We start from the raw sequence: 12,894 nt of genomic DNA, 5'->3' as shown, positions 1-12,894 counted from the left end.
AAAAAACGCTCGCAGTGCACGCCGATTGCCCCCTCGGAGGCATCGCGTGCGTGCTCTTCGCCCAAACAAATAACGCATAGATCGTGTGTGTCATCAGATGTTAAACAACGTCAACACGGATGCACACATCCTTAAACGCTTTGCTAGTGCTCACCATAATGAGATGAATAGAGATCGCTCTTACCACATAAATGCACGCTTCAAACAAAACAGTCAATGAAGACGAAGAAGAGAATGATGTGTGCTCCCGGCGCCTATTTATACTATAGTCGCACCGGTAGTGACGTCATGGCTGTCGCCGGCCAACGAGTTGGTGTTTTTTCAATGTATGCTTCAGACACGGGTCACGACGAGGCGTTCCCCATAGTGACCCCTAGAGGACGCAGTTCGAAGTTCCCATGAAAGGGAACTTAGGGTTGCTACAATTTTTACAGATGTTACTGATTTTGATAATGAACAAAAATTTACCTCTGCATCCTAACTCAAGCTACTATCAAACTATACTAAGAGACAAAAAAGTGATATTATTATTATTAATATCATCAAATAGTATTTGAAACAATATCACTCATTAGAACACGCAGAAACTAAGAAATTAAATTTTCTATTTAGATATTTATTTTAAGGAAAATTAATGGTCTGGTTTATACAACTTTAACTGTGGAGCAAAAATCTGGCTTTAAACTTGAAAGAAATAAAGATTTGACATTTATCGTGATAATTATCAATATCGACGGATATGAAAAAAATTATCGTGATAATTTTTTTGGCCATATCGCCCAGCCCTACTTACAGGTTGTGATTCAGTGGAGCCAGCTAGTCCAAATAAACTGGGTACTGAGTCATATTTCAAGAGCAAGTGTTTTGTGAATTCCGCATTGAACTCCCCGAGATTAAAGAAGCAGTTGTCAGTAAAATGACATGTTTGTGGGTGCGTCAAGTTGTTCGCGGCCAGCCAAAGTAGAACATAGGCGGGCATTATGCAAATGTGTTACCCTGTAGCCGTCACGGAAGTGGGATTCGAATTACTAAAGACTTGTTCAGGCTGTTCAGAGTCAATTCTTTCTTTTGGGAGACAATAACTTTACTTATCTTGCACTTTCAGCTTTACAACATTGCAGATTGTTTATATTTACATACAGCTACATTACACTGCATGAAAGGCAATATTCGAAATGGCCTAATGGGGGCACTTTAACTTATCTAAGTAGGATTACTTATACTTATTACTATATATACACACACACATTTTTTAGTTGAAAAAAAAAAATACACCATACATGACTATGCAAAATAATACTTAATAATATGCAAGTAGAAATGTGAAATGTAGACATGTGAAATTACCAGCATTCATAGCTAACTTATTTCTTCTTTGTTAAGTTCTAGTACCTTGTGATGACTAGCAGGCAAACATTCCAACCACTGTCATTAAATCATCCATTTTATTTACGGTGCCAGTGTTGATGCTACTGAAGCTTACAGTCTCTTGCCTTAATCTCCATATCTTAAAAAAGCACCATGGACTCTGCTTCACCTTGACACCCTAAGTATAGGATAGATCTACATCTGTGCACCCGATAATCACACAGACGCTCTAAATCCAGCACGCCTCACTCTCATACTCGCACTCTGCTTCACAGTAAATTAAGGTGCTTGAAGTGAAAAATGATTAGCCACTACAGAATGAACCATCTTCAAACACACAAGTAAAGAGACCTGACATACAATACACTCGACACACAAAAAACGAACAAAAAATGATCGGAAAAGCAATACAAGTGAAAATTTGAAACTTTCACATCAATTTTGTGTTTGAGGGTGAAACTGACCTTTTCTTTGTCACTTGCCTCTCTGGCAACAGTAGATCCCTACAGTGAAGAAAAATTGAAACATGTCAAACCATATCATAATCATCATCTGGTTTGACTTGGCCTGCCATTTTTCATAATCCTTACCTTCAGGTCATATTTCTTATACACAGACAACCGGTGACTGAGCACGTTGCGTGTGACTATCATATAAGTCTCATCTCCGTCTACAGTGAGGCGGTACATGCCTAAAAACTGTGGCAGCAGTGTGGTACCATGACATTCCACTATATACTGCAGCGAAAAAAGACATTATAACCATCCAGCTCAAAAGAAATGTGTAAGTAAATGTACAAATTATGGGTAAAACATCAATTAAAGGTATACACCACTTGCATGGGGAATGTATGAGCTTGTGTCGCACCTGGTGGTACTTTTTGAGGATGTTGTGCATCTCAGCCACGTCCTCGCTGCTTATGGTTTTGATGATGTACCTCTTGTCATAGGAGGTGTGGAAGCGAGCACCACTACGGCCCTGAGCTTCACTAACGAGGGGCGCGCTGCGTGTCAAAGAGTTCTGCCAACGCACATGGGAAAGAGGTCTTAGCACACGTAATAAATGCACACAAAGATGGATGAGACTAAAGTTGCTAATGCTCACCAAGGCTACATTGATGTGATCAAAAATACAGAAAAAAATATTACAATTTAAAATAACCGTTTTCTATTTCAATATATAAATTATTCCTGTGATGGCAAAGCTGACCATTACTCCAGTTTTCAGTGTCACATGATCCTGCAGAAATCATTCTAATATGCTAAACTGGTGCTCAAGAAACATTTCTTATTATTATCAATGTTGAAAACAGTTGTGCTGCTTAATAACTTTGTGAAAAAAAAAAAGACTAAGCAAGGCAATAAAAAAAAAAATACATACAAATAAAATAAACTAAGACTGATGCATGTTTATTTGTGGGCAGGTTAAGCAGTAACAGTCGGTTATGTCATGGTTTGGCTGTCAAGTCACTAGTAAAAATGGATCTGAATGTTCTGAAGTTCTAGTTCTAAAAGAGGTTCACAGAACTCATGACTGACTGAGCACTGGCTCTCATGCAAAAGGGTATGTGAATTTCTGATTATAACATTTTGTTTGCAAATCACGACTGTAATTGCCCTGCCCACAAACACATGACCACTGACATACAGACACGGTGCAGTTTCCAACCGTTTTCTCTCACTGACTGAAGTGGGTCTGCCCTTGTGTCTGTCCCAGTTTCAAAAAAAAAAAAAAGCTCATGGTGGATACATGATGCACTTGAAAGAAATGGAGGGTCTCTGATCAGTGAGGGTGAGTGAAGGACACAGCTGCACAGAGCAGCTCAGACCACTCTACATACATTCCCAAGGTCTGCTACCTCAAACATGTACACACCCACACATTTCCCTGTCACCTTCCTCATCAGTATCAGTGCCTCTTTCTTCCTCAAATCTATGTGCTTGGATCTCCTCACTGAAACACTCACTATATTCATCAAGTATACTCATTAAACACAAAACCAAAAGCAGGATATGAAATTTCGAAAGGATTCCCAGGCTGAGTCATGCGGGTTAGGGCTTGTAGCTGTTCAGCTGACAGCTCGTTCCGCAGGGAAGTGTGTGACCAGATGGGCTGAAAATAGTGATGATGAGGCAGAGGATGCAGGGTGGACTGAGGAACCACAACGCTAGGAAGTCATAGTGGGTTTACACTAGGTCTGTATTACAAAACAGCTTTGTTATTATGCAGGTAGACATTTGACTTGCGGCATAACATCTGATCCCAAGTCCCGCCCACTTATGACCAACATGAAAAGTGGTCCTAAACTAGCCTAATTATTAGGGATGCACTGATACCGATACTGGTATCGGGCCACGGGCGAGTACTGGAAAAAGTGGTATCGGTGCATCCCTACTAATTATATAGGGCAGTGGTTCTCAACCTTTTTTTTATGGCTGTTATTGACTGTCCACAATCATATTCAAAGGCCCCATGACTCTTCCAGTAGTAATTCTTATTACTGCATAAGGATTAAGGATAAGAATTTAAAAAAAAAAATTTTTTTCTTTTCTTTTTTCAGTTTCAATAAAATTGTATCAAATATTTTAAAGCATGGCATAACTATAAAAAAAAACATACTTATTATAAAAATGACTTTGATAGTGCCAATAATAACATTTTTAAAATGATGCTACCTCATATATCCACATTTTCCAAGCAACAATTGTTAAGGGGGAAATTCCAACAATGGTTCTGGAAGCTTTTTTCCCCATTCATTTTCCCCATAGGGATTTTAAAAAAGTCTTTGTTAAAGCATTATGAGCCATGAACTAAGCAAGCCAGCTGCGAGGTGAATCACAGCATTACAGTTTTTTATTTAAAGCAAAAATTGTTTTAAATATTGCAAAAATACAAAGGTACAAGACTGTGTACTTAATGTCTTTAGTGAGGGAACGAACTACAATCCCATGAAGCAGTGTGAATGACACAATCAAATTAAAAATGAATATAATCTTCAGTAGTCAAATTCTGCTGTTAAACATAGGGATGCTCCCATCGATCGGCCGGAGATCGGTATCGGCCGATAATCACATTTCATGACTCAATTGGTACTCACTATTTGGCCGATCTCACGAACCGATCGCAATTTGATGACGTCAATGCCTGACCACGTACATGATGCGAGGGGACGTAAATGATTTTAAACCACAGTCATGTCATCACCGGAATGGAAATGCTATGACGTTTCGAGAAACAATGAAAAATTCGCTATTTGTCGTGTATGTTTTGCATGATGATGAATGGATGGTTCATTTTTAACAGCAGATTCAGTGACGTTAGAGCTGATCTGCGCCTCACTGCACACACTGCCGTATCGCTGATCGTGGGCTGCTTTTAAATGAACGTTTATTTATAAAACAAAATATCTTCGACTAAGTATTGATAGTTGTGTAAATACTGTCATACTAACAGCTGTCTGAATAATTTTTGGTTTATTGTAATCCATTACATACCTTTCTATCAAAGTTATCTGACATTATCAAGCTGAATTTGTTCTGACACAGTTTAACTGTGAGTTCTTGTCATATTTATTACCATTTTCTAAACTATAGTGAATAAACTGTGATAATGTGAGAAATGTTGAAGGTGTCTGAATAAATTTTGGTTTGACTGTATCTATTTGATAAATGAAGTTAACCAACTAAACAATATACATACTCTTTTGGTTTCTGTACCCAATATTTAAAAAATGTACAAATGCAATAAAAATATTGGTATCGGTACTCGGTATCGGCAAGTACCAAAAATAAAAGTATCGGTATCGGGCGAGTACTGGAAAAAGTGGTATCGGTGCATCCCTACTAATTATATAGGGCAGTGGTTCTCAACCTTTTTTTTATGGCTGTTATTGACTGTCCACAATCATATTCAAAGGCCCCATGACTCTTCCAGTAGTAATTCTTATTACTGCATAAGGATTAAGGATAAGAATTTAAAAAAAAAAATTTTTTTCTTTTCTTTTTTCAGTTTCAATAAAATTGTATCAAATATTTTAAAGCATGGCATAACTATAAAAAAAAACATACTTATTATAAAAATGACTTTGATAGTGCCAATAATAACATTTTTAAAATGATGCTACCTCATATATCCACATTTTCCAAGCAACAATTGTTAAGGGGGAAATTCCAACAATGGTTCTGGAAGCTTTTTTCCCCATTCATTTTCCCCATAGGGATTTTAAAAAAGTCTTTGTTAAAGCATTATGAGCCATGAACCAGCTGCGACAGCTGCGAGGTGAATCACAGCATTACAGTTTTTTATTTAAAGCAAAAATTGTTTTAAATATACAAAGGTTACAAAGGTACAAGACTGTGTACTTAATGTCTTTAGTGAGGGAACGAACTACAATCCCATGAAGCAGTGTGAATGACACAATCAAATTAAAAATGAATATAATCTTCAGTAGTCAAATTCTGCTGTTAAACATAGGGATGCTCCCATCGATCGGCCGGAGATCGGTATCGGCCGATAATCACATTTCATGACTCAATTGGTACTCACTATTTGGCCGATCTCACGAACCGATCGCAATTTGATGACGTCAATGCCTGACCACGTACATGATGCGAGGGGACGTAAATGATTTTAAACCACAGTCATGTCATCACCGGAATGGAAATGCTATGACGTTTCGAGAAACAATGAAAAATTCGCTATTTGTCGTGTATGTTTTGCATGATGATGAATGGATGGTTCATTTTTAACAGCAGATTCAGTGACGTTAGAGCTGATCTGCGCCTCACTGCACACACTGCCGTATCGCTGATCGTGGGCTGCTTTTAAATGAACGTTTATTTATAAAACAAAATATCTTCTTTGGCCATATTAGTCTACTCAATAGCATTAACACAGGCTTTACTCCTTTCAAACTTTATCTGAAATGTCACCGTTTCTGTCACTGCCACTTCCCGATCAGGCGAACGAACATACACACACACGCACGCGCGCAAAATCGTCCGACTCATGAAAAAAAATTTCCCCGGTAACAGCTGTACACAAAGCAGTGCTGAGCTCACAAACTCTGCTTTATCAGGCATATAACATGAAAGATGAAATGAAAATGACATTGAATTTTCTAAAGATAGTCTTCCTTCAGAAATACAGTGATATAAAAACACCCGCGCCTCGTTTTGATTTTTAAACGTGCAGTACGTGCTCGTGTTTATTCAACGAAGCCTTTTGGAAAATCGGTCAATTTTGATATTGTGGCGAGCGCCACAAATAAATAAATGCATGGGAAACACATCCCACAGCACAACCACCTGAGCCCAACTTCAGTCTACTCATCACCTTAACTTTAACTGCATTTGTAGCCGGTGCCATAGCCAGACTGATAAACAAACACAGATCGGAAGTTAACTTCGGGCTGGGCCAGGCGCGTGCGCCCTATGAAACAGTCTATATAAAGCTTGAAGCATCAGAATCGGCATTGGTATCGGCTGATCACCATGACAAGAAATCGGTACTCAGTATCGGCTGCAAAAATCCAGATCGGAGCATCCCTAGTTAAACATGATTATTTTAATAAATAACTTGAAATAACGCGAACAGATGGTTTCAACATAATCTTTAAAGTTTTATAAGTTAATGTAAAAAAAAAAAAAAAGAGAAAATTAATTAAGATTTTACTTCCAGAACCCGACTGTTGCACTTCAGTGTGTGTTTTAAGTCATCTTGCAGCTCCCTTGGAAGTTTGCTGAGGCCTCCAAGTGAACACCAGCCCCCTGGTTGAGAACCACTGACTTAGGGCTTCCTTAACACTGATTAGTCTATTTTGAAAATACATAGTTGTGCACACTTCTTAATTTGCAAAACCCTTTAAACGATTGTCTTAGTGCAATGAAGGATTCATTCTTCTCTAATGTATAACATAGGAAACCTAGACAACAGTAAACAGCTCATAATTAACGTCTCTAATCAAGACCATAAAATAAGCAGCACATTCTGGGAAGCTGATGTTTTTTGCGCATGTGTCAGGGTTACAGTTAGGGACACGCCGATCCGATATTCATATCAACAGTATGTGAGGGACGTAACATTTCCGTCTCACGCTTGAGGTATTCGGCCAATCATAACGCACTGGATAGCTGGCCAATCACAGCACACCTCGCTTTTTCAGACCGATGAGCTTTGTAAAAATCGACGCGTTTCAAAAAGGTGGGGCATAGAGGAGAAACAATAATGTACAGTATGTGGAAAATAATGTGTTTTTTTAACTTTAAACCGCATAAACACATTTCATTACACCAAATACACAAAATAATGTTCTTTTTAGCAGCATCATATGACCCCTTTAAATGAGGGAAGAAAACTTCACTGGCATCGGATCGGTATCGGTATCGGCCAATACCGAACCATAGGTATCGGAATCGGTATCGGAGGCGAAAAAGGCGGATCGGAGCATCCCTAGTTACAGTCATAACGTAATGCCTTTTAAACCCACATAAGCAGACAGGGAGCTCTAACCAAGACCCTGAGCTCTTTCTGATTACAGTGAGGAGCGAAGGCATAATTTCCTCACTAACCAAAATAAAAAATGTTGAGAAAAGCCTTTCCATCTAATGCACACTGATTGCGACTATTCTTGCTAAAAAAGGTATTTTCTTCCATGAAAGAGATATAAGGAAAGGAATATGAGGGCAATTAAGAACATTTGTATGTGGGAGGCTGAAGGATACAAGGACAGCTCCGACATTACTGTGTTATTATGGGGAATAATGGTCTTCATTACGACAGCAAATTGAGTGGTTAATGACTAAATTACCTCTTGGTAATCATGGGCTTTTCTCACAGAGACTTGAATCTATTTTGAATTGTTTAGTAGTGAGTACACTGGTGTTTTGTGTGGTTCAACTTCAGTAATATGCTGTGGTTTTAAGACACTGAATGTGACACCATGGAGCATTTCTCTCTCTTTCACAAAGCCTACCTGGAAGTCCTGGTCATCAATGCTGAACCTCTCTCTCAAATTACGGAAAACAAGAGGGCAATACTCTTTAAACTTAAAATGGCTTGGCATATTCTCTCTGAAAAGCAAAGAAGAAAAAAATCAAGAAACATCTTGAGAGTTATCTGGGTGAATCACACAAAGAAAGTCTCAGTTACATATTTTTTGTTTTAAATAAAATCTAAACTTTGTTTAAATTAAACGCTACTGTGACCTACAAATATTTTTTTTATTAATATGTATAAACATTATTTATTAATAATAAATAATACGTCATGGTATGTGTTGCACTGAAACATTTTTTTTTTTAAACACGATTCAGAAATTTTCTTGACAGGCTTCATAAGGTTCACCCCTCTAATAAGATTAAAAGATTAAAATACGATGAATCAAAACAGCTGAGAAAGGGGAAAGCTTTGAGAGGCACTCACTTGTTGAAAAGGTGGTTGTCTACTTTAATCTTCGAGTAGGCTTTGAAGTCATCAGGCATAAGCATGATGGGGATCTGAACATGGCTCAACTCGTTTATCTAGACAGAAGGAGAGAGAGAGAGAAAGAGGAGAGGGATTCAGTTACTGGTTACTTGTTCAGGGTTCGGGTCTTTAAATGGGAGTCAAATGCAGTGGTCAGCCAATATGGGCATGGAGCAAGGTGGCCTATATAAATAAACATTTAACACAATTTACTAATGGCAAATGAAATGTACAAAATTGCTGAAAATATATACCTCAATTTAAATATTTCAAAGATAATTACTCAAAATTCACTAAAAATTCCACCTACAAGACTCAACAGCCTGTCAAGCTATGAATAAGCTACATAATTCCAACACTTGAAAGACTTGCTACCAATACAAATACTGGTTAACAGCTATAACAACCATACATTTTTTGTGATTAACTTATTTATGTGACATTGAACCAATCAAAGCACACAAACATGAGGTGCTGAGATGTGCTGGGTACAGGAAAGCCATCAGTGTGAGTGATGTGTTCTGCTCATCAGAGGGCGATATCTCTGTGGCACAATGCACTGCTTTGCTCCGCTCAGGGCCTGAAACAATGTGCTACATTCAACAGCCATCAGTTCCTCCTTTGCACAATTTGCTTGTGAAAACAACACTACAGCTTTTTTGTAATAAATCTGAAGTAATCGAAATTACTGCTGTACTGTGAGAATTGGGAATTTAAAACTGCTGTGGACAGTTTTCATTCCAACAAAGAGATCCGGTGACTCAGGTTCTTTCCCTCTATTAAGAAATAAATATAAATAACAATAGCGCTAACTAAACTCAAGAGGACTGCAGAAGGCCTTAATTACAGCGATATACTTGTTTGTTTGAGGATGTGCATGCACCAGGATAATTATAAGCAATCAAACAGGCATGAAGTACCATGGGAGTTCAAAGATTTTATGTATGACACTCTGCAACAACAGACAATCAGCAGAGCATTTAATAATAAATATATGAACTCTATGAAATGTACAAATAAGGAAGGATGCATCAATATTAAAATTGTGGCTGATAATTATTTTCATGTTATAACCGATAACCAATAAATGGCAGATATTACAATTTGACTCTATTCTGTCTAAATAAATTAAAAATACAAGTGAATTTAGGCATCACAACATTATAATTTACAGTAACAATAATGGATATGATTTGCTAAAGATTAAATCTAACAGTGTTATTAAATTATTATTTCAAAGATTCATTTTAAGTGAGCATTAGATTGTGGTAAAGGTAAAAAAAAAAATCTATCGCTTTAAATGGTACAAGTGAATTTGGCCATAACAAAATTATAATGTACAGTATGAACGTGTACAGTATCAATCATGTTGGTTGATAACTGAAGTAACTAATATATTGTGCATCCCTGTAAATAGTATGTTTTATTCATAAAAGTATTTAGACAATTCATAAATATAAATAAATCCATAAAAATAAAGGCATAAATGCATAAATAATAGGGATGTGCATCTCATGACTCAGGCCGATACGATACGCATCTGACCGTTGGCGACGGAATGTGGGCATGTCAAGCGATGCGAGTCAAGCGACAAAAGTTCAGAATTCTTCAACTTTATGCAAATAAGCAGCGAATTTCGCGAGCGACAACCAATGGGAGTGAAGTCAGTGGAGAGCACGTGATTCATCTGCTGTAGTGGAGTGTTACGGGGTAACTAGGCAACCAGTAGTGGGAACGCCCACTAGCGACATCAATTGCCAGCTACAAGCGACAAACAGTGAAAAAGTCACTGGCGGTGTGAACGGGACTTTAGTCTGACTCATTGTCAAATGATTTGGTTCCATAAAGCAAATTTAACATGGGCCTAGATCAAGCTTAGTCACTGTGGCAACTTATGCTGGGAAACTAACCTGGTCTAAAGCAGGTTAACTGTCAGACTAAGCTGAGTTCCTCTAACACTGACCAATAGGAACCCAATGATATTACTACTCTCTCACATACTATTATTTGACTCTTTTTTTTTTTGCAGCCTTTCTCTCAGGTTTTATGACAGCTGTACCTTTTATATTTTGCAGAACAGATAGCAGAAATAATAGTAATAGCAATAATAGTAATAATAATAAAATAGCTCTTTAAAGCATTAAAATAACTAAATTATAAGTTAAAATCACTGAATTAAAAATGTCCCTTTACAATAGTCCCTTTACAGTTACTGCTATCATAAAAATACACTTATATGTAGGTTTAAAATTCTACAAAAGACACATTTAATGTCCAATGACAAATATTTTAGCAAAATGTATATTTTACTCTGAATTATTGCGCTCCTATTCGATTGCGCTCAGTCGGTTTAGTGCTCGTTCACTCGCGTGCCTCGCCCACTCCTGACAGCAAAATGGATGTTTGCGTGACTTTCTGACATTTACACAGATGAAAAAATACTGCTATCATAAAAATACACTTATATGTAGGTTTAAAATTCTACAAAAGACACATTTAATGTCCAATGACAAATATTTTAGCAAAATGTATATTTTACTCTGAATTATTGCGCTCCTATTCGATTGCGCTCAGTCGGTTTAGTGCTCGTTCACTCGCGTGCCTCGCCCACTCCTGACAGCAAAATGGATGTTTGCGTGACTTTCTGACATTTACAGATGAAAAAATATACCTGTGACATGTCAGTTATGCACTGAGGAAAACACAACGTCTCAAATGCATTAAACAGTACAGATATATTCGCTGTTTGCGATGGTGGATCGATTTGATCCATGATCGACATTAAGAGCTGCTTAAAAATAAACGTGCACAAATTAGTGAGATTGTGTGAACTTAATTAGTCATTTATGGAACCGCTTTAGGCCCGATTGATTTGTTAGGTTATTTCAAGTCAGGTTTTGGACTTTAATCCCCGCTTTTCCTCGGGTCTCCGTGGTGTTGTGATTCGTCATATTCACACAGCAGCAGTGATGAGAGAGCGCGCTTGAGAAACAGTTTAGAGAGGAGAAATTAATCTTCATATAAAATATTGGTCACAGATTATTGGTCACTTTCTAAACAATAAAAGTATAGCGAATCCACTAGTAATTATATATTAATAAATCGTTTTTTACCGATGCAAATATGTTAGAAACGACGCATCGCTATATAAATGCCAACTTGTAGCCAATACACAATTTTTAAACCGATGCATCGCTTCGTTAACTTTTTATGCCGATGCACCGAGCGAATTGGGGAATCTTCCCATCCCTAATAAATAACATGACAACATGAAAATGCAACCAAATTGTGATATCATCTGACATTCACAGAAGATATCTGTCATTTAGGATCTTACATAGTCAGATCTAATCAGTAACAAATACCACTTTTAATCAAGGAGAAAGCTACAGCTAATTCCTTCATTTCCACTGAAAATACATAGTAACATTGGCCAATGAAGTTACATTTAGGGGCTCCCAGCCTGTTTTTAAAGATTAACTTTAAGTGAGCATTAGATGGTGCCATAGGTATTCAAATAAAAAATATGGGAAATGAGCATGCACAATTAAATATACAATATCGACTGATTATTTATAAATTCCTAATTTTCTTAAAGCAACAGTTGAACCAAAAATTTAATTTGATGAAAATTACCCTCAGGCCATCCAGGATGTTGATGAGTTTGTTTCATCATCAGAACAGATTTGGAGAAATGTAGAAGTACATCCTCTGCAGTGAATGTGTGCCATCAGAATGAGAGTTCAATCTACATCTCGGATGGTTTTAAGGCAAGTACATTTTCAGAAAAGTTTCATTATTAGGTGAACTTAGGGCTGGACAATAATTCAATATCAATATGTATCGCGATATAATTTTTTTCAATAACGGTGATATGATTTTTAAACACATTTCCGATATTTCGATATACATTACCAGTGTTTCCCATACATTGATTTATTTGTGCCGTTTGACTTCATGGAATAAGCATGAGCACTGCACATTTCTAAATCAAAACGCGTCGCGGGTGTTTTATATGAATGTATCTCTGAAGGGAACCGACTGTCTTCAGAATAGTTTAGA

General features: G+C 37.3%; 1 protein-coding gene across 1 annotated transcript in view; it reads right to left on the bottom strand.

The window, feature by feature from the left end:
* The window catches only part of LOC107695407 (phosphatidylinositol 5-phosphate 4-kinase type-2 alpha), a 59,239-nt gene that overhangs the window by 19,505 nt on the left and 26,840 nt on the right, over positions 1-12,894 (bottom strand). Inside the window, exons 2-6 of the mRNA XM_016495291.1 lie at positions 8,791-8,888; positions 8,342-8,438; positions 2,236-2,388; positions 1,959-2,105; positions 1,833-1,871 (exon numbers count right to left, since the gene is read on the bottom strand). Coding sequence (XP_016350777.1) covers positions 1,833-1,871; positions 1,959-2,105; positions 2,236-2,388; positions 8,342-8,438; positions 8,791-8,888 — 534 coding nt within the window. The remainder of the gene's footprint in view (positions 1-1,832; positions 1,872-1,958; positions 2,106-2,235; positions 2,389-8,341; positions 8,439-8,790; positions 8,889-12,894) is intronic.

This window comes from Sinocyclocheilus anshuiensis, unplaced genomic scaffold (genome assembly GCF_001515605.1).
Source record: "Sinocyclocheilus anshuiensis isolate Anshui unplaced genomic scaffold, SAMN03320099.WGS_v1.1 scaffold110, whole genome shotgun sequence".
Lineage (NCBI taxonomy): Eukaryota > Metazoa > Chordata > Actinopteri > Cypriniformes > Cyprinidae > Sinocyclocheilus > Sinocyclocheilus anshuiensis.
The sequence above is the reverse complement of the archived record's forward strand: the minus strand, read 5'-3'. Positions and strand labels throughout refer to the sequence as shown.